The sequence below is a fragment of the Strix uralensis genome, chromosome 3 (assembly GCF_047716275.1).
Source record: "Strix uralensis isolate ZFMK-TIS-50842 chromosome 3, bStrUra1, whole genome shotgun sequence".
In the NCBI taxonomy this organism is placed as follows: Eukaryota; Metazoa; Chordata; class Aves; order Strigiformes; family Strigidae; genus Strix; species Strix uralensis.
In genome coordinates this window covers 3,085,949-3,113,473 of record NC_133974.1, presented here as the reverse complement: position 1 = coordinate 3,113,473, position 27,525 = coordinate 3,085,949, and the positions used below count along the sequence as shown (strand labels likewise).

Below are 27,525 nucleotides of genomic sequence, written 5' to 3'. Positions count from 1 at the left end.
ATGGGTCAAAAAAATTGAGAAGTGTTCCTTCAAAGTACAACCAGAAGAACAAAGCAGTCCCTTCTATCAACTACAACGGCTCACAAAGGCATAGTCTTTCTTTGAAACTTCAGAGATTAACTTCAAATTAAAGTTGTAATGCACCAAAAATTACAGAAGTAATGACCCAGATTTCTCCTTCTAATTCAGGTGTTCAAGCAAGCCGCATAAATTAGGAGCCTAGCCTGCTCCTGGAGACCATGGAAAGAGGCAGGCATCTCCTGAGGACAATTCAGCCCACAGAAGATATAAATTGCTCATCAAATTACAGTCATTCTCCCTTGACTACAGAGTTAGCTATGGCTATTCAACCTGGGATCCTCAGCTAAATTAGGCTGGTGGCAAACTGCTGTAGGATCTCTCTTGAAATTCCCTCCCAGTTTTGCAGAAAGAACAATCAAGAATTCTTATTTGAGAATTTTTTCAGGCACTCACACATCACCTATCTAATGGTGATTTAAACTAGAGCATATTTCTGTACCCGATGTCACTATTTTATCTCAAGTAAGTCTGAGAAGTTCTCTGGTAATTACGCCCCTAGGTCTAGTCAGCTGATAGAGGGTGAGACAGTTTTTACACATCACTCTGCGTATGTTGCACAGTACAAACGGCAGCTGTGGTCCCGTCACTGTCCAAATCAAGAGCATAACTAGAGAACATCAGCAATCCCTGACGCTCAGGTTTCCTTCCCACCCAAGTCAGAGCGTGTATAAGGGCGACAGTGCGTGCCCACATCTCATCCCAACAGTCAGGTCACAGATGAGAGGGAGCCAAGAGCAGTGACCTGGGAAGTGCTCCTTGGTCCATTGTGAAGACAGCCTTTGAACACATAGTTTAGACACAGCCTTTGAGTCTTTAACCAAATAATTGCTTAGAAGTATATTTTTATCCATGTTTCTCATATATACATGTAAAACTGCATGTGAGCGCAGGTATGTTGGCAAGTTCCTTGTAAAAATACCACATGCATCCTGCCAAAATTCCTGTCGCAGCACTTTTGAGTGATGTGAAGCATGTAGGCAATACTCATTAACAACACATTAACATGGAGGGTATGCAAATTCTTGACTTTTTTACAGGCATACGGTAACAAAGTTCAGAAGCAAACACAAGCATACACAGCTTGGGGTAAAATTGAGGGCAAATTTCTGTTAAAACAAAACGCTTAAGCTTCACCGTTCCTGTCCACAGTTCTTTACTTCTCATTGCCAGCCTTAGAGATGTAGCTAAATCTTGACTAAGTCTTCATACTGCTTTATCCATGAGGACATTTTGGAGGCATTACAGAATTAGACTGTGGTGAAGAATCTATTCAAAAAATGCATCTGGTTTTGTTAAAGTTACCACAGAAAAGAAAACATCATTTTTAAAAATCATTACTGGAACAATTGTTTAATTATGTGAAAGGCCTATTGTATATCAAGTCTATCACAGGTTCCAAAAAAAGGTATTTCCATTCCATTGTAAGTCAGTGAAAAGTTAGGAACACAGCTTTCCATGGCCAGTCAGTCTGCTCTAACAGACTTTGTTCCTTCTGATAATCATAATTTACTCTGTCAACAAAAGAAAATTTTGTATTTAGATATGCAACTCCAAAAGAAGAAGGAGGCAGGATCCACTTAAATCTCATCTATCTTAAATTTAGATATTTAACTACACACACTGCTCAGTTATTCTGCTTATTTTTTAGGACCGTCTAAACTTGGTGGTCTCAGAATTCACTAGGTTCTTCTCTACTTCCCATGACAGTTCACCCAAACATGTTGTCCTGAAAAAACAGGCAACTTTCAGTAGTTTTCTGGTGGTTGGATTTAGGCAGAGAGCAGAAGAGGGCATTGGACTCCCATAGAAGTGGGCAGATTTAGGCGATATTAGACTGCTTTTAAATTTTTTTGTGGGTTGTTTGTTAAATCCTAAGTCTGCATCTGTATGTGAAGCACAGAAAATAAACTGCAGCCCAACACTAATACTTCAGTGCTGTGCATCCTTAATATTACGACGGAAGTTTGAGCTCCAGCTGCCTAAAATCCCAGCCTGCGTCTGCAGCAGGTGACACCAAGACCCTTGCAGAAAGGCCTCTGTGGCCAATTTATCGAACTAACATTGGCTGAACAAGTGTGCTGAGGGGTGATGAACGAGCTAATTCATCTATGTCAAGGAATAGTAAAGACCCAAAATTTTTCCCACAACATATTGCTAGGGCCATACCTGAGTGCAAATGAGTAACCCAAAATTAAGGACACAACCTAAATTCAGGTTTGAGTTCAGATATAGGCCCAACTTCAAATGCAAAGTAGAAATGCTCATTCTTTAGTTATTTATTTCAAGAATTTTAATGCTCAATAAATCCCTAACTGCACTGTCTGAAATCACCAATCATCAGGGTAGTGGTCACTGACTCTCTTTGATCAAGAACTGATATTTAGGATTCTGTCATTGATAGCCCTCTCTGACCTGTTCATTTGACCTAGTGACCTACATTCCCATCATGGTTTCTTTCACTTTTTCTTCTTCCAGTTTATGTCTGAATTCATTCTGCCCTCCTTCCTCTGAGAGAGACATTTTATTCTCTTGGTGAACTATTCTTATCATTTCTCAAGTACGCTAGCACCTTGCACAAACAATAAATCCTCACATCCACGAGAACAGATAAAATTGAAATCTTTGTCATAATAAAACAACCTGCTAGTAAAGGGACATAATTTACAACAATACAATACTAAATTGCTTTCCACAGTATTAATACATTCAGCAGTTGATGTTTGTTATTCTGCTAAAGTGGTGCCACGTTCTACAGAGAAATTGTCAGAAGGAGAGAAATATTAACAATAAAACCCCACATAATATTCTGGAGTTAAGACACATCAGCTCATGAAATGCCTGTTCTTCAGAGCACTGGCTGCCTTAAGCCACACTTAACATGAACAGTGATTACTAAAATAGGGAAATAATCTCAGCTCAAGACTTCACATGTTCCCGTAGTACAAAAAAGTTTGCTTTCCCTAATTATTAGTACTCTAGTAGGGAAACCGAAGAAATAAATAATTAAAATAATTAAATAAAACTCAGAGGGAAAAAAAAAAAGACCAGTAAAAAACAGTAGGAAAAGAAACATAAAAGCAAAATAATACACCCATATTATAATTTAAAACTAGAAAACATAAATGTGATTTTAAACTATTCATGAAATGATTTGCATAATCCCCAGCAGTGGTGAAGTGAGTGCAGCTTTAGAGTTAGATAGAGAGCTTCCGGAGGCATTCCTGAGAGAAAGAAGAAAAGGAAATACTGGGGAACATACTCATGTTCCCAGAAAAAGTATTATTTGAACATAATGGGTATTGCAAAAGAATGTTTAAGCACTGAAGATATTTGTCACTTTTTAATTGCTCATTTGTAAAACAAAAACTATTCTTTTAGGGATGGGTTTTGACTGACTCTTAATTGGAATTTCAAAAGGTATTCAAAGATTTTTTGCTTTTGAACTTCAAAACCAAACAGATTCAAACGGCAATCTTTAAAGGTTCATTCATCCCCATAAATAATATTAATCATACAATTTGGGAATAAACGCCAATACTCCTATTCCTTTCTAGCATCCACATCAATTTTCTCAGACTATTCTCTTTATGTATCCATACATATATATATCTTCTGAACAACTCTCTTTGTACACAGCCTTAACACTTAGCCAAGGAACATGTTTCCATAGGCAACCCAGATCATTTGCATATTTGTAAAAAATAGTTAGCATAAGCTGAATTATTTTTCTAAAATAATGAAAGCAAAGTGTTACTCTGATAAGAGAGATAAGCATCCCATTGTTAAAGATAATCTGTAATAATTTTGAAATATTCACAGCGATAAACTGAGCAGAATTGAACCCCAGGTGTTTACTCTCTAGTGAGATGAATAGCTTTAAAGATTACACTAACCATATTGACTAGGTCTCCACTGACTGCAACAGGAGCTCGTACATTCAGGGATTAATTTATTTGCCTAAATGGAGACATCCAGGGTCATTTGAGATGCCTTAGGATATCCAAGACATCTATCTACACAAGGCTGACATAAATGACACAGGACTCAGGAGAGACACGTGCCTTTCTTGAAAGGCATCTCGAGGCCAGGCAAAATGCTCCTGGACATCTCAAATGTAACTGTTTGCATATTTTAAGGCAAGAGAGACGAGCCTATACCCTCTATGCAGACATCACAAAAACCTGAAAGTCTTTGAATCTGTAGTTGAATCAAATTCCCCAAAACATCGCGATTTGTGTCTGAAAGTTGCCTATTTCTCTTCCACAACTGTAAAGAGACCAGCACGACTAGCTCGGTTGTACGAGTCTATGCTGCAGCATAAACTAGATGAAACCTAAGCAAAATTACTAATTGCAAAGTTATCTATCCTCATAATAATGTTCATAGCTTGTAATACTGTTAGATTCTTTATTTTGTGTACTGCATGCAATAGCCATCACACAGAACTGAAAAACAGATTGGAAGACTTGCTTAAAAATTATGCAACGTTCAAGATGCGTTCTCTACTCCTACAAGAAACTGCATGATCCTGCAAAGGTAACGTTTGCTCGCCTTCTTTCTGATTCCCTTCTCCAACGTCTGTTCCTATCACATCTTTGAATAATATTCAGTTTCCATGCAGGTTCGCTGATGTAATTTCCTATTTATAATTCAATTACGTGAATCGGCACAAGCAGTAAATTTGCATCAGAAGGGCATTCCTGATCCAAACTAAAACCTCACAAGATGCACCCATTCTGTACTAATTAAAATCTATTAAGTTCTGAGCTCCACAGGTGCTAAAGGAGGCTGATGCTTCAGGGACTCTCAGCTTCCCATTGAAAGAAATTCACAGCAGGTGTATTGTTTTATATACTGGTTAATTGTCTTCTTTTCTCTAAAACATGTACACATATATGGTATTTCCATTTGTGGAGCATTTTTTTTAATGTCTTTGTCCTTTACCTTTGTGGTATATCCTTCTCCACTGGGCATCAGGTGCATACACAACCTGACTTCTGCCTGACTACCCAACGACCTTTCGCTCCTGCCAGCTTTATTTACAAGCATTCCCTCTCCCCTGTCCTCCCAGCAGTCCAATAGGACATCCAGAAGACTCTTTCTGTCATATTCTGAAGAATGAATGCATTATTTCATTGGCATGCCAAGTCTTTTCTGGCCCGCTGCCTGCAATCCCTACACCCACACTTCAAGGCACTTTTCCATGCAGCAGATTAAGAAGCTGTTTCAATGCCAGGCTGATAGCAATGCTTCACTGCAGAAGATGAACTGCAAAGGATATGGATCCTGCTCCTCCTTCTGTTAACAGGATTTTAGAATGTATGATTCCACTAAGTAGGGGGAAATGTCAGTTTTAAATATATACTCAGAAAAATAAAACGTGCTGGTACACTGAGAGAACAAGGAGCAACGTGCCCTGGAAACCCCTTCCCTAACCCCAGATCAGAGTAAGTAGCGGGACAGGATCTATCCAAGCTCAGGAGCACACTAGACAGAGGAGACTGGCTCTTGTGCCAGCTTATGTTCTGAAACCCTAGAAGCAATGAGTCTGCCAGCTGCTCAAATGCTACAGTACCCAGCCAAAAGTAGCTGGGGGCACAGGCTGCTCCTATACATTGAAGCAGTAAAGGACAGCCAACAGTACATCCCACCGGCCTACCTCAATGCATCTTGCTCTAGCCAGCATCTCTCCGGGAGCTGAAGACACAGCTGCCAGTATCCCCGCTTCTCTTGGCCACTATAGGACTTGGCCCAAATTTTGAATACGATTGATTTAGTTACCTCTATAAAATCTGGAGAAGGAAATGCTCAGCTGCTTTGAACTGAAATGATTTTTTTCCCCAGTTGGAAGGAATAAATTGAACCTCAGCAAGTTATATACCTATATAATAATGCTCATTTCATACATTTCCGCCAAATACAGAGTGTGATTGGCGTTTTTTTCTCTTTAAAAAATTGTGTAGAGCAGTTGGTACAGCTGATTGATTGAACTCAGTCCAAGTACTGATATTTCTAAGTACCGAGCCAGAGATATTTATTCTGTGTTCTCTGAAACTGTGGGGACCATTAATTTTTAGTACTTCACAGGTTGAAGTGGGTACCTTGGCTTCACCATGAAAGGTCAGGACGAGACCTTGGTAGGCACCATCATGTTCCCTCTCCCAAAGAAAAGATGGGCAAGCAGCCAACAAGAGAGCTGTGATGGGACTCAGCAGATCTCCCAGTTTGGACAATAAGGAGATCAGGATGTCCTGGCAAGCCAACAGAACATCCAGTCTGTATCTAGTCTATACACAGTGGTTGTACGCCTGGTTACAATAATTTTTCTTGACTTTATGTAACTCAATAATATCAGACTTCCAGAAAGTTGAATTTTGTTCTATACAGGGAAATATGTCAGTCCCTTTGGCTTCACTGTGATCGTGGACACAAATCCAAAAGTAGAACTGGATCTCACAATCACATCTCAAGTGAGTGAATACAGCTTTGTTGAATACATTCACACTGCCTGTGCACTTACACAACAGTCAATAAGGGCCTGAAAAGCTAAAATGATCAAAGCCATGTCCTCATAGACACCAAGATAAAAATACAGCATGAAGTAACCCACAGTCTTTGTTCTGAATTTTTACAAATTCCTGTTGAGAATCTGGAAAGAATTCCAGATTCAGACTGAAATGCAGTATCACCTTTTACATAACAATGTAATATGTGGGGTGCTTTGGTGAGCCATCTGGATGCATATAGAATTAATGTTATCAATCAGGATTTAAACTAAAATTGTATTATTGATGTCTTTAGAGGTTTAACATGCAGCAACCACAGAATATTTGAGCAATCACAGAATATTTGAGATCACTGGAAAACAATCAACTAAGAAATGGTTGGGAGGAATATAAAAAAAAAAAAAAAACTGAAATGGAGAACAAGCTCAGCTGAAAGAAATAAAACTCCTGATGACAGATGGCATTAAGCGGATGATCTTCCTAGATAAGCGTTGGCTCTAATGCTACAACAGGGTTGATAAATATGTTGAACAGCTTGCCTGGGGCAAGTCAAACAAAGCCCTCGGCAAGAAATTTAAAATGCAGTTTGCCTAACAGAGCAACTAAAGAGGAATTTCTTGGCTCACCATTTTGCCAAGATGTGTTCTGTTCACACTGCATGAATTCCCAGAGAAACTGTTGGGTTTGCTTCTTTTTCCATAGGAGAAGCAGAAGCCTCATGTTCATTCAAATTAACAAATGCCCAGGCAATTCATTTATGCCTGTATGGTAGCTGCTGACATTCGAAGTGTGTGTGGGCACATGTTTGTGTATGTATGTATGTTTGTATAAAATCTGCACAACAGATTAGAATTATTGTAAAAGGAAAAGCAGACTATCATAATAGAAAAGGAATATTTTACTGTCAAGAGAAAAACTGCCATGTTTTCAGCATGAAAAATATGCATAACATGTCATAAGTATAAGTATGACTTTTGAAAAACCCTATAAGACAACAGCACTCAACTGGGAAAAGCAATAGAGATAGGTAGGTAGAAAATTATTCTTAAAATGTGTGTATTCAATCCATCATAAATGCATGTTACAAGTTATAAATAATACAAAATCAATAGGATGTAAATAAATCTGAAACAAATACCAAGAATGTTAATAAGGCACAAACCACAGTTGCTCTAAACTTCACAGATATAGTATGAGAGGTTTCAGATATTCCTATTTAAATGCAGTTTTGATCTGAACCAGCAGAGAGCAGGGATATACACAAGTCAGTGTATTAAAATACTTTCAAAGATGGCCTTATTCACTGCCTCAGTATTCTTTCCCCACCCAATAAGCAGGAATATTTAAACCAATTTTATCCTGAAGGTCAACAAAACTGTTCTCTGGTGAGTCCACATAACAAGAAAATTCCATCATCAGAATCCTCTGATGGAAAAGAAGTCGGAAAACTTCTTGCCTCTAATTCCCAGAAATGGGAAGATACAGCCCACTCAAAAGATCATTTATGCTGATCTGAAAGGTTATCATCACACACTGGAAGGAGAATTCGTAAAAGCAGCAGAGACCAAACTTTCTGACTTTTGAGAGATGCACCAGAATGCCCCTGTACCTGTGACACATACGTCCACTTGGCAGAGCTGGGAGGACAACTGTGCAACATAACTTCCACCTGTGAGCTGCACCTGAACCATGCAGAAGTTCATCCTGGGTCTAAATAATCAGAACTAACACTGTGAACCATTGCTAAAAGTGAACAGAAAGAGAGTAGAAATGCTGGGTTCTGCACTTCGGCCACAACAACCCCCAGCAGCGCTACAGGCTTGGGGAGGAGTGGCTGGAGAGCTGCCAGTCAGAGAGGAACCTGGGGGGGGTTGATTGACAGCCAGCTGAACAGTAGCCAGCAGTGTGCCCAGGTGGCCAAGAAGGCCAATGGCATCCTGGCCTGTATCAGCAATAGCGTGACCAGCAGGGACAGGGAAGGGATCTGACCCCTGTACTCGGTACTGGTGAGGCCACCCCTCGATGAGTGGGTTCAGTTTTGGGCCCCTCACTCCAAAAAGGCCATTGAATGACTCGAGCGTGTCCAGAGAAGGGCAACAGAGCTGGTGCAGGGTCTGGAGCACAGGTCTGATGGGGAGCGGCTGAGGGAACTGGGGGGGTTTAGTCTGGAGAAGAGGAGGCTGAGGGGAGACCTCATGGCCCTCTACAACTCCCTGACAGGAGGGTGCAGAGAGGGGGGATGAGTCTCTTGAGCCAAGGGACCAGCGCCAGGACAAGAGGGAATGGCCTCAAGCTGCGCCAGGGCAGGGTCAGACTGGCTCTTGGGAAGTATTTCTTTGCAGAAGGGGTTGTTGGGCGTTGGAATGGGCTGCCCGGGGCAGGGGGGGAGTCCCCATCCCTGGAGGGGTTGGAGAGTTGGGTTGACCCAGCGCTGAGGGATCTGGTGGAGTTGGGAACGGTCAGTGTGAGGTTCATGGTTGGACTGGAGGATCTTCAAGGTCTTTTCCAACTGAGATGATTCTGTGATTCTGTGAACCATTCAGAAGTTCATCCTGGGTCTAAATAATCAGAACTAACACTGTGAACCATTGCTAAAAGTGAATAGAAAGAGAGTAGACAATGAAGAAAGCCAACCACATCTCCGGCTCTGCCTTTTTCTGTAGGCTTGGGGTACAGGCTTTACTCCTAATCACTGTTCAGCACCTATTTGTTCTACATTAATCACACACAGCGTTTTCTTATTAGGAGAGAAAGGTTAAAAGGGGTTGGAAGATGTGCAGGCTTCATTAGGCCCAAACATATACATACCATTCACAGGTTTTCCTTCCCAGCTCCCAGAAGGACACCAGTGTGGGAATGTGCCATAGGAGGAAGCCTGGCAGCAGACATTTGGATCTGGGGAACCATGTTTTCTGCCTCCTCTAGAAAGCAAGTACTTAAGTAGTAATTCACATGTATTTAGCTCCTTTCATCCAAAAACATCAAAGCATTTTGCACACAATAATTAAGCCGCACATGAACCATAATTTATGAATTATTACTTTAAGTACTCCACAACTGAGATATGAGTGGTCGCAAAAAAAAAACCAAAGGATCCCAACTAACAGGTCTTTGTTTAAAATATCTCTTTTTCATGCTATGACTACTGGGTAATAGAAACACCACTTGATAAAACTATGTATTTTCTAATTTTTCTCTTCCTGTATTTTGGTTGGTTTGTATTCTTTAGTAAAACTTTTATCTAGATAAAATGTATCAACTTTCATCTTATTTGTCTTCTGTCAGTGGAATATAGCTGCAATATAGTAATGTGGAAAATAAAACAAAGAACTGCTTCCAAAATTACAGAAAATATATCAGAACATTGCGATTGCTTTAACATGTTGAGCCAGATATAGATTAGGCACGGGAAAAGAGAAATCAAAAATGTTTAACAATAAATATTAATCCAAAAAATAGTTCAATGTCTTACTCTTGAAGATATCCGTCTTATAAAAATGTATTTTATTCTTTGATCGAGTTTTATTCATGAAATGTAACTAATTCTGTTTACTTGGCATTGTGTAAGTAATCAATTCCATTACACTTAGACAGGTGTAGAACTGGGAAAAACAAGATGAGAAGGAGGCTTCAGGAATTCAAGCCTGAATGCAGACTGTAAAAGATTTTCTCTCTGAGGCTTGTTTCCATCATTACAGGAATTGCTATTTTCAGAACCACAGAACATAAAAGCCTTCGTCACAGATTTGAATTCCATTGTGCTGGGTTCTGGGTACAAATGCAGAACAAAACAGCAACCTCCCCAAAAGTTTAGTTTTCTATTTACAGGGCCATTCATATCAGTACATTCCATAAACATGAAAGAGAACTGTCACAAATTGTACAGTTCAGGAATTGGAAACCAATGAACACGTTTTCTTTCATGTTTGGGGATTTGGGAATGCAACTGAGTGAATGCTCATGGCTGGGAACAATTGGTCGTCATTTTCCATGAACAACTGAATCACAAACAAAGCAATATTGCACCAAAAATTGATATGACCTGCAGAAAAGAACGGCTATTCACAAAGTAAGAACAATCAGTTCTTAAGTGCAAAATATTAGGATTAAAATTGCATGTCTTTCATGTCTAATCAATTAAAGAGGAGTCTTAAGAAGTACTGTAGGGACCTGATATTTCTTGGCCACAAAGATGATGACAGAACTGTCCCAAGGACACAGAAAAAAAATGCCAGGGTTTATTGTCAAAAGTCTAACTCCCTTAACTATTCTTTTCAATTTCTATTACAAAATAAACTAGTGGATCCATGAAAATGTGATGAGTATGAATAAAAGCATCAGAAGGTCTCTGCACAGCTCTGAAGTGTCCAAAAATGGAACCAAAACTTAATCTGATTAACACAGCAGAATGTCCAAGGATACAGCCAATAAAGAATAAATTATGCCAGGTTGTGCACAGATAAATTCAGTCTAGCCACTTTTCTATCTCCTTTGAAGAAGGGAGTAGTTTCTTAATATATTACCTTTCAAAAGTCTGTTAGGGATAAAAAGAACCTCTGGTACAATAATACGTGAAAGAGATTGAGATAGAGCTACATGGTCCTATCATCAACCTGATTATTTGCTTCATTGCAAAGCATCACATCTTTAGTTCAGTCATTGATTTGAGGCTTTCAAACAATTTCGTGATCTTCCTTTGCTCTAAGCATTCCAACACTTCGCAGAGATTCATTTTAGATCATTCTCGGTCATTTGACACACTTTAGTGCTCTGCTACTCAAGTAGAACTTGATGTACACATAAAATAAGAGATGTCATCAGGGCTGTGTAATCCATTTGATTCTCCTGAAACTCTATCTTTCATATAAATTCATCTCTGCAATAATAGCGAAGCCTTACCCTTGCCTTGTGAAAATCTCTCTAATCTCACAGCAACCTTAGGGAACTTGAAATATACAGAAGCAAAACAAAATATATTCTACTATTATAAAAGCAAAGCACCACAAACATTTTGTTACCAGCAAAATAAGAATCACTTCTAGGGCTATGCTATAGAAAATAATAACTTGTTTACAAAGTTTGTTTACTGCAAGGAATAGAAATCTTGCCTTTTCTTTCCTTTTTTGATAACTATTGCTAAGTTAAATTAACTGCCACAGACACATTCAGAAAAAATAATCTCATATTACTTATTTTATTTATAACCTTAGATTTTAGACAACAATAGAAAGCTGTAGGCACCCTGACAATTATTTAAACTTACAATCTATAATTGCTCAGGAGTAAAAAATAATTACATTCAAATAACAAGCCAATTCAACAAGCAGCCCTTTAGTCCCTCTTTCCCCAGCTCCACAGAAATATACCCTTAACCTTTTTCCAATAAAAGCCCAAACTAATAAATGCCTTCTAAGTGTACCTAGAAGATGATTAAAATTAATCTATTTTGAACCACAGCTGTCCTTAATGGAAATATAGAATTTCCAAGAGTTATTTTCTCATCTGTTAGTAGCCAATAAAATTATGGTACGTTCTCACTTGCGAAAGAGAATAACTCTTTCCTATCCACTCCCAAAAAAAGACAATTACTCAAGAAAATACCAGAGAAGATTGTTATAGAAAAACTAATTTATATCCAGAGGAACAGACAGAGGCCAAATAGATATGTGGTTAGTCATTTACCATTTATGCAGTACTTGACGCGCACTAATTCCCAAAAAACACGGTATGTCACTGTTGAAAATAAAGTAACTATAATAAATGCTGAGGCAGAATGTCTGTGCTGCATTGATGGCTCGGCAAAGGAATTGCCATTACGCACGGCAAAGTCCATGACCTGCTCACTCTCCAACCCTGTGGTTTTCTTAGACATCCTCTAAATGTCCTGTGTTCTGGCTGTGGTTGCCAGAATATTAAGCTAGAGGGCATCAGGAGGCACACAGTCTCTGGCTGTTTTAAGGGCTGTAGTAGTATGCTCTTGGTTAAATAAATAGCTTTTCTACCCTTGAAGCTGGCTTTTAGGAGAGCCTCATAAAATGCTGTGGACATGGGCACTGTCATTGCTAAAGAAGCACCACGGCAGCTGCACAGCAGCCATCTACGATGGAAATTCCCATCTTCACTAGGAAGGTGGATGCAGTCATTGTATAGCAACTCTTTGAACAAGCAAAGATACACTTGTTTTTGTATGCAGCAGAATTTTTCTCTTTCTTCACAGGTTTTGAATGAGCAATTATTAAATTGTTTTTTAAAAAGCAATGCAATATGCATTATTTATGACTCCTGCATTTCAGAATAATGCAATAGTCACAAGTGATACATGACAGACCAGGCTGAGATGCAACAGAGTGAACACTGAAAAGGATAATAAATTAGCTTATACAAACCATGGTCAGAGATCCTTGTACGAGTGTATTTTGGATAACTGTAGCTATCCAACTGGGCTTGGATAACTCAGGTACCACAGCGACAGAGCTGAGCTGCCCCAGGGTGGAAGCAGTAAGAGATCCCTCCATGCTGTGTCTTCAGCCCACCTGCTTCCCGAGCACAGAGGCGCAGGCATCTCTCATAGCCACGCCAAGCTAGACATGCATCCAGAAAGACCTGTCGCCTATTTTACACCATTCACTGTGCAACCAGTCATTCTGGCTCCTTTGGGGGGTTTTTTTGACGTACAACTTCAAAGCAGGTTAAGTGCGATTACTAGAATACATATCAAGTTTGCAAAACTTGCCCAACTTTATTGTCCAGCAGAAAATGATTCACATGCATCTTTAATTTATTATTTCTCATTACAAATGTTTCTCAGCAGGGAGCTAACAACTGTGGCTTGCATTTGCATGGTTTTCAACTCCATTTTCAACAACGACTCCTGTATTTTCAAATCAGCACACAGGTTCTAGCTATGTGACGCCCCACAGCTTTAATTAATTAATAATAGAGAAGCAGTAGATGTGATATGATAGGTGATAGACACACATGATATATGTGACCTATGACATACAGTATATGGCATAACAGGGATCCATCTCACAGCTGACAAGAGCAGGCACTCCGGAAGGAATAAGAAAAGGACAAATACACAAAATACATGCCAGCGCTATGGTCCTAGTCTCTGACTTTTGCAGGATTTCCTGAGCCTGATGTGGTTTGAAGAACTCTCAGCGGATCTCTCTTCTAGCTATTTCTCCTGGCCTCATTTCAACCTGAGAAATCTGTATGCAGAAAATCCTTTGGCAAGGAGACCAATAGTCTTTAATTTTATTCCAATTTTTTCTGTTTTATTTTGAAACTGGCTCCTACTTGCAACCTTTCTTCTGGCCCCTACTTCTTATAAGGGGAGATATTCTGCAAAATCAATTCCCTTTTACATTCCCCATGCCTATCATCATTCTGTAGACCCCACTCATACTAGGTTATCTGTTTTTCACACTGAATAGTTCTGGTGTACCCTGTTGTTCCTTGTATAGAAGACGTTCCATACTTCTGATCACCCTTTTTGTTCCCCTGAACCTTTTTCAGTTCTGCTAGATCTCTTTTGACCTGAGCGGTGCAGAAATACATACAGTATTCCACATGGAAAAACCATGGGAAAAACACTGGTGTAATGATGATTTCTGGTTTGTTCTCTCTTCCGTTCCTATTCCACTTTCCAACAAAAGACATCAACAGGGAAAGGAATTGTATATTTAGGCATCAGTTAAAACCCATATATTACCCTTCTCCTAAAACTGTATATAAGAAGGAGGTTTGGAGACAAAATATGGAGTCTCAGTAAAGTGCCTTAGACTCACAGCAGGCTGCAGCCAGGGAGAACACAACTGGTTGAGATCTGAGAGACTCTTACAGCCTCAGGTTCCAAACAAGATAGCACTTCTGTATGCTCCAGCATATGCCCCATTTTGGATCCACACAGTACCTTGAATTCTTGGGAAAATATTTGTATAGAGTCAATAAGACTGTTAAAACAACAAAACTGCCTCAAGGCTACAAACATCTTTGATTTACCCTTGGGTTTGGTCTACAGCATCATAAGGAATAAAGAATTGTAATCTGGAACAAACAACTGGAGGGGACCAAGATTAGTTTTAAAATGAGGTAAGTGTCAATATTTTAACGGAAGATTTTAAAAAATTGCATATAAACATACCTTATAAAAATATCCATTTTGGCCCTGTCATATGCACCAAAGAATTGGTGACCTATTCAAAAGTCTGTTGATGAAAGCAAGAAGAAAGATTACAGAAGATATCGCCCAGCAAGAGGAAATCCATATTAAAAGTCTCTGCTTATATGTAATCTTCTTTGTCTGAAGGTATACTACCAGAACAAGTAAAAGTCAGGAGTATGCACAAATTCTTCACAGATGCTAAATTCTCACAGTATAGTCAGCTCCAGTTGGCTGAGTATGTCTGTACCACAGGTGGTTCATGGCCTGGCCTCATTTATTCATGCAACACTGCTGTTCCCTGTTTTCAGGATACACCATGGCATGAGATCGAGGAAATTTAAGAAAAGCTGAAGCTCTGAGATGGGAAACACGGTCAACAACCTTCCTCTTCCATTTACCATGCAAAACATATTTCACCTATGGCACTAAGGCATAATTGCTGTAGCGTGTATGTGTGCACATACATTTTCTCAATTTAGGGTTTTGTTTCAAATCACTGTTAGTCCATCACGAGTCGTGCTTCTATAGCATAAGACCAAGAATGGGGGCTGCATGCACTCGGGCATGACGTGAGCAATTGAGAAAAAGCGATTGAAGGAGCTGGGACTGTTTAGTGTGAGGAGGAGAAGGCTGAGGGGAGACCTCATCACTCTCTACAGCTCCCTGAAAGGACATTGTAGAGAGGTTGGTGCTGGTCTCTTCTCACAGGGAATTAGTGACAGAACAAGAGGGAACGGCTTTAAACTGCAACAGGGGAGGTTCAGACTGGACATGAGGAGAAAATGTTTCCCAGAAAGAGTGGTCAGAGAGTGGAATAGGCTGCCCAGGGAGGGGGTGGAGTCCCCATCCCTGGATGTGTTTAAGGGTCATTTGGATGAGCTGTTGGGGGATGTGGTGTAGGGGAGAACTTTGTAGAGTCGGGCTGAGGGTTGGACTCGATGATCCCGAGGGTCTTTTCCAACCTGAATGATTCTGTGATTCTGTGAGAGCACATCAGGACATTTGAGGAGACAAGGCCTGCCAGGAGAATATTGGGCGATAGTCTAGAGCAGAGGGAATGAAGCTTCACGCTGCTTCACAGCGCGATTAGGAGTGGTACCCAGGATGAACAATTCCCAGAGCCACATGCAGGTTCCATCTCAATGGGAATCAATTGGTTCTCTCCAGAAGACAGCCTGGGAACAAAGTAGCATGCAGATAGTAAGGATAAAAAAAAAAAAAAAGAGAAGAATCCAGGTGTGAATTTCTGTAGTAGACAAGAAATAACCACTACAGCCAAGCAGCACATTACATAATGGTTTGAAGAGGGACCATGTTAGCTACCAAAAGCCCTTCTACATCTGAACAACATGCCCAGATCTTTAATGTAGCAGCACAGTAAAATGATCTTGGGTTTAATGGTCTCCAGAAAGCAAAGCAGTTGATAATCCCTTTATCTGCCACACGGATAAACACCATCACACTTGATGAGTCTGAGTCTAACCATTTTGATGCTTAAATCCCCTACGTTAGCCCTCTTTTGGCTTGTCAGGTACATTCCACTGAATAACACTGAGTTACTCCCATCCTGCTGTGCAGTTGGACTGTATATTATTGTGAAGGTTTGTCTGGAGCCTTGAGTCGTATTGAGCTAGTATAAATTAAGAGACAGAAGACGGTGCTAATAGCATACAAGAGAGTGATACAGATGACAACAACATCCAACCACATCAGACTTTCCATCCCAGAAGAATGAGTCAATAAAAAGCTGGATGACCATTAGCCTGAGCCTGCAGTGAGGCTCCACGTTACACCTCTGGATACACACCTTGCCCTTTCTGCAACTACGCATCTTTAGATAGTGTACCTAATTACAAATACATTTCAGTATTTCACTCAAGCTATATCCTTTTGACTTGAATGCGTGACTGCTACTACATAATTCATAACATGATTCTCAATAATTTTCAGTCAAGGTTCAAGCAGAAATGTGTCACACTAGGATTATATTATTTATGAGCATAATGTTGGATTTAAGCCAATGACACACCAATAAATTTTATCTCAAAGCCTGACATATTGCATGCTGTTTTCCCTGGCTCACAAACAAATAACTATGGCTGTTTCAAAATTACTTACAGTTCAACTAAATCAGAATTTTTTTGTGATTAGTTCTTATCTTATTTGAAAAACTGATCATATTATTTCTGTCTTGTAGACGCTGAAGTGCATTTTTCCTTCATTAATAAAGTGTGTCCTGCACAGAGAGCAAAGTCAGGTGGTATTCTAGAAGAAAAATCTGGAACAAAATGCTGTCTGACCCTCTTAAAGGGTGGAGTTTTCACTCTCTTCTAAAGACAAAAGATGTGGTGTCACCCAGAAAAAGCAGAGAGCCTGTACTGGCCAGCATAGATTGCCAGTGAAAATAATCTAATAATGTGAGCATTGCCCTAAATACAAGGGTAAATAATGTCCCTGACATATATTGGGATGTAAGGTATTCTGTGAGAAATACTCTAGAAGCAATTCTTCCCAGCTAACCTCAGGCACTTGAAACAGAGACCTCTAAGGTGTGCTTCAGCAGGCAGACTTGAACAACTATATTTAGATGCCTACATGTGACAAAGGGCATCCAAGCTCCCAAGACGGTCAGTGAAGACCCACGGTTCAGTACTGGCGCATAAATAAAGGCATCTGGTGTCATCTGAGATGCCTTATGCAGCAATTCTGCACCGGACTGGCATACGAGCGGCACATAGGATAAAAGGTAGACCTGTGTCCTTGGAAGCTGGAGATCAAGGACAATTTCAGATACATATTACATTTATCTGTACATGGAATCCCTAAGGTATCTAATATCATTTGGGATGTCCTACAGGAACCTACATGGCTTTCACCTCCTAGTTCAGAAGAGTATGGATCTCCTGTGAGACTTGTATCAACCCTGCCAGAGCCCTGTGGACATCTCAGATGCTCTAGAACACTTCAGATGGCTTAAAACATTTGCAACACATTTATCCAAACAAATCAACTCCCTCTAGTCTAAGCTGGTTGTTTAGATCGCATCTGACAGAACAATGCACCCACAGAGGGTGATTTGTTCCTTTCTGACCAGCTGTTACGATCTCCAAATGTGTTTTCTCTGACTAGGCAGAACTTCTTGAAGACCACTTTAGATTACATACCTAAAATCTATTGAGATTAATTCCAGGCTGATGAGTTGAAAGCACTAATGAGATCAATATAAAGATTCTGGTTGAATCCCCCAAGCTTCAGGAGCATTTCTGAACAAATATTTTAAACATAGCTGAAGATTTTTGTATCTTCGATTTTAAGTGAGATATCTAATGAGATTTTGGGGGGGGGATCACCAATAACTTCATCAGGTGAGAAAAACTCCTGAAAATCAGGAAAATCATTCTAAATTATCCCAAACTAAATAACCCAATAGTAAGTAATTTTTAATATAGGACTCTATTTGCTCAGTCTCACATCTCCAGTTCTAATATTGTCAGTCTGTGTCAGCAGTCTTGTAAAGATGAATCCATTAGGATCTGTAAGATGCACTGACAATACTTTATGAATATCACAGTATGTCTAAAATTATCAAAACAACACAATTTTATCCCTCCAAAACCCTCCTTATATTTTTTTTCTCTGCTGTTGTTACTACTGACAATTCGCATCGCATTTTTCATGGCTGAATAGAAAAATCATCACCGTTCTGTATGGTTTATGCTACGTCACCATTCTCTGTGCTTTATGAACAGGAATCAAAGGATAAATGCTGATGGTAAATGTGTATGTGTGTCTATCCCAGCACATAAACACACACACACATACACACATATATCTCCTGCAAAGCAGCATAAATCTGACGAGGGCAGCCTCTAGTCATTAACAGGATAATTCACTCCTATTTCAAACTTAAACCAACTCAGGATGATGCCAAGCATATGTTCATCCTAGTCACTGATATATCCCTATTTATCATTGGCAAGAAATTACTTTTCTGCAAGGCTTTTACATTCCTAAAGTAATCTAGGTGCTCTTGTTGGCTTTTTGCATAGAAAATAAAACGTATGTTAGAGACAATTCCTGCCGTTGGAGATCACTGAGCCTTATCCCAAACACCAGGAAAATTAGCTATATCTCTTGTACTCATTTCAGTGGGAAAGTCCCCAAAACATAATTAAAAGGCTGTTTTAAGGTGAATGATGTTGATTGAAAAGCTACAATCTGATTTACTTTTAAAAACCTCCAGATCTTCACTAATGTGCAATACACACTCTAAGTGGAAATCCACACAAAACTAAATTCTTCATTACCTCAAGAAAGCTAAATTAACGTTAAAAAGTCCCTGATGGAGAAGGACAGATATTGTGTTTGAAGGCCACATTACTTTTGTTTTCAGAAGCAAAAAGAGAGAGAGATGTAGATCCTTTGAAATAAAAGAATGTTATGAAGGGTTGTGCTGATCAAGGACAGCTTTTACTTTGCATTAGGGATATTTTATTGTCCCTTATTAGTGTTTATAAATGTCAGGAAATGTCCTTGGCAAAGACCAAGCAGACTGTAGCATTTTATCTGGTTCTGTCTTGCATAGCACTCTGCAGTTGGCCATTTACACTACCACAAAGTTGATGCACAATGCCATCAAATCAGATCACCGGCATTTAACGCACAATGCCTACAATATTCTATAGGACAAAAGAAACTGGATATTAAGATGATTATTTTTAAAAGGCCCCAGAATTTTGTTTATTTCTGTGTTTATCACCTTATATTACAACAGGCTTAGGGGAAATTTTTCAGCTCACACCTTGCTTGGTTAGACTTTTAAATCCTAAACAAGAACATTCCCTGGCAATTGCTTAGAGCTGACATACCCCCTGAAGGTTCAACCAGCAAACCAGAGCATCATACTTCAGGCAAGATCATGAGGAAGAAGATGTTTAGGCAGTGTGGCAATAAGAATGAAGCAGGACCAGAGAGCAGATGCAGGGAACTGGGTTGTGTTTCAGTTCCCTGAAAGAGGCAACAAAAAGACACTGGCCGTAAGTCAGTATCTGGAAGACAAAAACAAGAAAATGGGAAATAAGGATGTATTTCTTTAATAAACATACTGCTAATGTAAGAATAGGAACATGATTTGGTTTAGGGATGGAGCAGCCTCCCTTTAGGCAGTCCCTTTTGTTATGAAGCATCTTCACAGGTTTATTTTCTCATTCCAGAACTGCAGAAATGTCAGTGTCCGTTTTTACAGCACCTTGTGAACACAGGACAGCATTAACGCTTCAGTGCTTTCCAAATCCAGCCAATTAGTACACTTCCTTCACTCTTCCAAGATGTTGAAAGAGAATTAGCATGAGAAACATGAATACCTTCTGGAAGATGTTCCCTCTGGCTCTCAATTCTTCCACAACGTGATCCTTGTAACATCTGGTAATATTGCTGTAGATGTTTCTCCTAAAATTTGGGTCACAGCACACACACCTGTTTCAACATCACGAAGTCTTAGAATCTCTTCGGATAGAGATATAATATCTTCTGACATGTAGCACGGTTTAAAGTTTTCTTCCTTTTCTTTGAGCAACAGCTAAAAATTGTTTGTTCTATTTTTACTGTCTACAAAAAAGTCATTTCTCTTGGGGTCCAAACTTTGTTTCCTATGATTTCCTTTCCCTGGTGAAAAGAATAGAGCTCATCATAAAAACATAGTAATTGAACACATGGTCGGACCAAAGGACTTACTTCCTAACACACTTTCTTACCTGACATGGCCACCAATAGCTGTTTCAAGGATGAATAAAAGAAACTCTATATAGAGTGATCCATTCTTAAACATATCCTCCCTCTTTCAAGTGAAATTATTTTCCTTTAGTTGAAAAGTTGCCCTGACCAGGGCTTTATTAGAAAGAGCTGCACCACCCAAGAGCAGGTCTTGTTTGAGGAGCTCAGCGTTCCAACCACGTGAGCCACATCTCCAGGTGCCATGTGATGCTGCACTGCAGAGGCAGCCGAACAGGCCACATGCAAGGGCTGAGAAACTCTTGGCTCTGCTAATTGGACAATCTTGGTGTAATCCTGGTTTAGTTTTTAAATAACCTTTGGAAGCAGTGGGAATTGTGGGAACACATAGGGTACATCTGAATCTCAATAGGACATAATAACTCAGGCAAAGTACAATAATACGGCTCTACAGAATTACTGGAACATGCTGCTGTCTAATAACTGCAGAGCAGAAGGTGAACAAGCTTGGATCTGTCTGCCAACTCAGAAATGTCTGTAATTAGATCTTATCAGTCACTTAACATCCTACTTCTGTCTATATTTTGTTTATATCAAGAAACCAATTATCCCATTACTAGCCAGTGTATGTCAAGCAAATGCAACACAATTTAGTCCTGTATTTAAAAAGTGTTATAATTACAAATCTGAACTATTGCCAGATTTTACTAAAGGTAAATAAGAGCCCTTCTATGAATGCACCATATGCACAATGCTTCCTCTTAAAGAAATAAGTTAGCATTTAAAGCACAGTGAATATATAGGTGCTCTGGGATAAACCGAAGTCTTGCAACAGCAGCAGTTGATAAGAAAAATATGCACTTAAAATTCAGAAACGCTGACCGGAAACATTTCTGAACATAACACAGCAGTGCATTTAAATGTGTTTAAAATATGCAAAGAATTACAATGGTACTGATGGAAATACTAATTTATTGGAAGTTGCATAAGTTGTACAGCTTTGAAGCATTTCTTTCCATTTTTTAACCTCTGTCCAAAAGTTGATTTTAGACCCTAAACTGCTTCTCTTCAAAACATTATCAACCCCCTAATGTATGTTCAGGTTTTTACTTTTAGATAGCTTTTTGGTCAAAATCAGTCACTACAGGCAAAATACTTTTAATTGAAAATATCTATGACCATAAAAACTACAAGAAAACTTTCTGGACAGGCATTTATGGAATGGCTTCTACTTTATCATCCATAACACAAATTCATAACATCTAGAGTTTCATCTGTTTCAGTCACTGAACTTGGGAATACACCCCTGACTCTTCGTCAAGGGACATGGTGATTTCTGATATAGCACTCAACAGTGTCTCCAGTGAGGCTGTGAGCAGTGCCTGTGCACCCCCTGTGCTCTTAGTGCTTCAATATTAGCTGGAAACTGGAATAAGGGGTCAGTGGATGGTTAGCAATAAAAGATTTCCATTAAAGAGTCACCCTCATTCATGAAACCAGCTTTTTCACCATCGTAGAAACAAGGATGCATTTTTTTATTCTAATGAACAATAGGTGCACCTTAGGCAGCTGAGTGATGCTAAACAGACAACCCGAGAATCTCAAGATCATTTAAATAGTCTTTTGAAAACTGTGAGGTTCTGTTACAAATGGGAAAGCTGAAGGAACAATGACCCGTGTACATTCACACTGTACCTTGATCAAAACAAGAAGTCATATCATAAAGAAAATAACACAGCATTAGTAAGAGCATCTTGAAGGAGGTTTTGCGTAAGATGGAGCTACGTAATGCAATCTATCTGCATTTTGCAAGCAGGTAAAAGGATTAGTGTTTACAACCCAGCATTACATTTTATCCTGTTATTTTTAGTGGTGAATCTAAAACTACCCAAGCAGTATGAAAATTCACTGCAAGTCGGCTATATCTACAAAATCACATCATTATTTACCATCTTTGAGCTTTTGTAGATCTTTTTAAGGAAGAGGGATTACTTTCTAGTAACTACTGCTTTTCGAGACTTGTCCCTGTGCAATCCCAATTGAAGGTTTAAAGGATGTTCCTGGAGAAGAGGTGTGAGAAGCCCTCTCTTGCTAAGATGGAGTCAGAAATTCTACTAGCTCTAACTAGCTGTTTCTTCCCCCTAGCTTACAGAGTCCTAAACTACAAAGAATTTGCTGTTAACCAGAGCATACGTGGATCAGATGAGTAACAATCTGAGGAGAAGAATTACTAACAGATAATTGTTTCCTCTTCTGAATGCTTCCTTTCATTCCAATTCACGTGGGGCCAGCAAATGCTGCCCCCTTGGAGGTAGCAAAAGTGAAATGTAGCTCCATTTTTCTATACCACATATCAGAATGGGATGCCAATGCCAACAAACGACAACAATTATCATCAGAGTCATGTTTGTATACTATTATATTTCAGGTCTAATAGTAAACCTAAGAACATGTAGGTTTTCCATTTATTCACAGCACAGATGGCAGCAGCATGAGTTTTCACCACCTAGCCCAACATTTGCAATCACAATCTTGTGGAAAATCCAGGGCAATTTAAAAATGACGAAAGTTACCAGGCTTGATATGAATATACAGAGTTCCTCAGGAATGATTCAAAGTAGGCTGTTTAATAAGATTTTGTGCTCTTCCAATGAAATTCCGTAGGTGGGATATTACTTTCTATGAAATTTTACAAATCGCGTACAATCAACAGTGATACGATCAATAGAAGCACTCACACCAAAACCCACCACACCCACTGGGAAACTGATCTGACCATCACACAGGAAATAAAGGAGGAGCTTTAAAAAAATTTAAACAGTGAAGACTGCATCAATATCAGATTGTACCAGAACTCTCTCACCCTGTCTGCTGGAAGAAATTCAAAGAAGAATCTCTACATCCATCTTAATCTGAAAACTCAAAAGGTAGCATACAATCATTTTCCATTAGCTCCAAAAAAATATCAGTTTCTCACGCCACCACTCCAATAATTATTTTATGTTCCCAAAACCCACAGACAAGAGAATACTGGGAGAAAGACAACACTGGATTAGAGGAATTCTAAAAGAGAACTTGAAGAAATCATAACCATAACTGAAGGGTGACACCCACAAACCATTTCTCCTCTTCAACCACGGTGACTACACAAACATTAGCTCCACAGGAGAGTTAATGCTTACTATGATATATTTTTTTTTAATAACCAATTGAAAAGATAATTTTTGCATTAATAAATTAGTGTCCATGGATAACTTAGCCCTTTGCATTCCACACGATTGCTAAATATTTCAGATGTGAATACAGCTCTGACAATAGATTAAGATCAACAGTTCATTCCAAACAGATATGTAAACTGTTACTATGTAAGAGCTTTCAGACACTGCTCAGGTTTTTGAAATACTTATGCTACGTCTTTTTTTTTTATAAATTAGACCAGATCAATGACTAGATTATCTAATGTGACCTACTGTATCATATAGGGAAGATAATTGCTACTACTTTTGCCTTTACGGTGATCAATAATGTGTTTTCTATTGATGGGAAGCATCTGGGGTGAATGGGGTGCCTGACACAATTGTCTAGGTTCATTCTGGGTGCCCTAGGACTACTGAGATATCCTCAGGACTAGAGAAGATCTCCATCCCTCTGGTTTGACAACTGGCCGCCGGGTGAGCCTAAGGCATCTGAAATCTCTGGTTAGGCATCACACTAACTGTCCCAGTCTGTATCTGAAGACACAACGATATGCAGATTCTGCTGGTTGCTTTGGTAGCTTGTCTCAATGTTTCACCGTTTTGTTGCTGTTTATAAATTCTGTGGAATTGTTCAACAGAATCTAAAATGTGTTTTAGTATCTGTCTCGGAAACCTTGTGTGCAGGTGTAAAATTGCCTGCTAATGCCTACTCGCTATACCCCTGATTTCATATCTGAAGGAATCATTTATTCTTTTCGTTACATCATACTGGTCATTTATATAGCGTTGTTTCTCAGAATCACTGCTTTCCAGGGTACATCCTCCATTTTCACATATTTGTTGTTACACCCACTGCCTTGCGATTGCCAAAGTTTCTATACATGTTATTAGAATGGGCCCAGGTCAAAAATAGCGATGACTGCTTTATATACCCGACCTGCAATTATTATGATTTAGAACTCCATCAGGCTAGATGATATAGCAGGTGTATCAAGTAGTAATTTAATATTTACTTCAACATCCTAGATAGATAAACATTTAATAGGATATAATAAATTTCCTAAGGCGCTTTTGTACCGTCCTGTGGAAGTTAATAGAGAATTATATCCTTTCTAAACAATCCAATCCTATGCTTCAGAACAGAGTTAGGAAATTTTTCATTCTCTGTAACAATAAGTTTTAAGAATAATTGTCATAGAAATCCACTTTTTTCTTCCCTAGTAAATTCCATAGGCTTGCCCTTATGGACTGACATTAGCACATTCTGAAACAGCAGCTCTGACGATTCCCAGATTTGGGTAAAGTCCATATCCTGGTAAAAAAATGGTGATTCTGATCTATTTTAGGATGTTTCTTTCTTCCAGAAGTAATTAATTTCTGCAGAGAAACACTTTTTTCAAGTTTTACAAAAGGACTCAAAGAATGACATTTTCATAGAAAATAGCACAGATGCAATGAAATTAAACATCTTCTCTTCTGCAGCTGGCCACCTTTCCAGCTCTGTTGGCACCCAACAGAAAGTCTATGGGACTATTCACAAAGTAAAGTACAAAACAGCAGGTTTGGTTTGGGGCATGTAAATGGTAACAACTCTGCAAGTACAGTAGGTCCCAACAGTTTGAGTTCCTTGCATGACTTAAGGTCTAGAGAAGCATGGATCATCTTCGGAATTTTGATTAAGCTAATGAATGATCTTACAGGAATTGTCATACATCAAAAGCTACTATTTTGGAATTTTTATGGAACAAAATAAGGGTTTACATTTTCTGTTTCTATAGCTCAGAAAAATACTTTTAGTATATTTCTTTTGGGGCACGGACATCTCCCAAAATGATCAGTGGCTTTAGCTGATTGTAGTGATTAGAAAATGGCAATAGCAGCCCAGATTTTAAAACTCTAAGGACTCAGGCTGAAATTAAGAAATTTGGCATGCGGTAACACTATACAGCTTAGAGCATTTATTTTAAAACTGATGTCTTACCAAATACAACCATCTGTGTTCCCTCTGGGAAAGGTTCTACCATTCTGTTTCCATTGACATGATGTTTATCTAGAAGGGGAAAAAAAAGTCAAAATGTAATAGAATATATGCTTTGCATAAAACCAACTGTTTTTTTCTTACAGTTCTATTGAAACCTGAAGTCTGAGTTATGAAAGCCGACCTGTACAAATCACTAATATCTGGAACTCCACACTCTCTGAGTCTGTTTTTCAAAAAATAGTGTCCACAAGTCCCAGAATATAAACTGGAGATGCATTTCAGCTTAGTGGTTAAGACAAGTCAGCTGATACTAACGCAGCACACACAGAGCAATACACAGCAGCAACCACTGTCAAAGCTGGAGTACTCTTGAAAGCAACCTCCTCATGCAAGCAGAAAAAGCAGGGAAATCATAATTCTCCTTTGCTGCTAGGACATGCTGGTGCTCAACCACAAGTTTTTTTATATGATCAAGCACAAACTGTGTGCAATTTCTGCACTAGTGTGGTGGGTTGACCTTGACTGGCTGCCAGATGCCCACCCAGCCGCTCTCTCACTCCCCCTCATGAACAGGACAGGGAGAGAAAACAAGATGGAAAAGCTCGTGGGTGAGGTAACATACAGGGAGCTCCCTTACCAATTACCGTCACAGGCAGAGCAGACTCGACTTGGGGAAAATTAATTTAATTTATTGCCAATTAAAATATGTTTGGATAGTGAGAAACAAAGACAAATTAACAACACCTTCTCCCAACCTCCTTTTTCCATGGCTCAACTGCACTCCATTCCTGACTCTGACCTTCAGGCTGACAGGGCTGTTTCTCACACTTTTTTCCTCACTCCTCACTGCCATGCCATGTTCTGCCCTTTCTTACATATATTTTGCCAGAGGCAGCACCAGCATCGCTGACAGGCTCAGCCGTGTCCTGTGGTGGGGCTGTTGTCTAGCCAGATGGACCATCTGTGTCCAGCACGGGGCAGCCCTGACCTCTTCCTCACAGAGGCTGCCCCTGCAACCCTTCTGCTGCCAAAACCTGGACATTTACACCTGATACAACCAGAGATATGTTTGCTAAAAAGAATATTTATCCAACATACTCTAACACCATATCCGTTCATGACAGACCACACAGAGTTTGTCCGTTACCACAGTCACACCTTGGACTTTTTTAACACTATTAAATTACTGCTGCCATTGGAAACGACTGTAACAGATCAAATGTAACTGCTCTTCCACTAACCAACGCTTAATCAAGAAGGGGAGAAGAGCACAAAATGCAAAATAAAACCCATTGTGCAACTGTCCTTCGTGACTCGGAGTCAGCAGCCCCAGCACCTTCCAGCTCCCACCAGGTCTCCACAATGATGTTTTTCACACAGGACACTTCCTCTATGCTATGGATAAATTTCTTCCATTTTTCTTAGAAAACGTGAGGCATGACACAAAATTAACAAAACCACATCTGTTGTTTACACGGAAACTGAAAAGTTGGTCCATTTGAGGTTTACTTTAGTTAAATAGTCCTTTCCTCGACATTATGGCTACCCGCTCTCAGGTGAAAGACCATTTTTACTACAGAGCATCTGGGCTCTGGGAAATCTCCCGGTCTGTGGAAGCAGACAGATGAGCTACAGCTATCACGAGCTGTGGCTTAAGACAAAGTTATATACCCTTGCAAAAGTATACAGGAGGACATAAGACAGAACACCTATACAAAGCATTTGCATAAAAGACAGATCAAGACTGAGACTTTTGGTCTTAAGGAATACAAAGCATACAGCAAAGTGCAATGTTCTGGCATTGCTGGTGCTCATAGGGATTATTTCTACTCAATAAAGTAGTAGAAGCCTGGCTTTATT

General features: G+C 39.4%; 1 protein-coding gene across 2 annotated transcripts in view; it reads right to left on the bottom strand.

The window, feature by feature from the left end:
- MSRA (methionine sulfoxide reductase A) overlaps window positions 1–27,525 on the bottom strand; it is a 292,651-nt gene that overhangs the window by 151,695 nt on the left and 113,431 nt on the right. The window contains exon 2 of one of the 2 annotated variants that reach the window (XM_074861325.1): window positions 25,666–25,734. The exons of the other annotated variant lie outside the window; for it this stretch is intronic. Coding sequence (XP_074717426.1) covers window positions 25,666–25,734 — 69 coding nt within the window. The remainder of the gene's footprint in view (window positions 1–25,665; window positions 25,735–27,525) is intronic. 2 annotated transcript variants of the gene reach the window in all.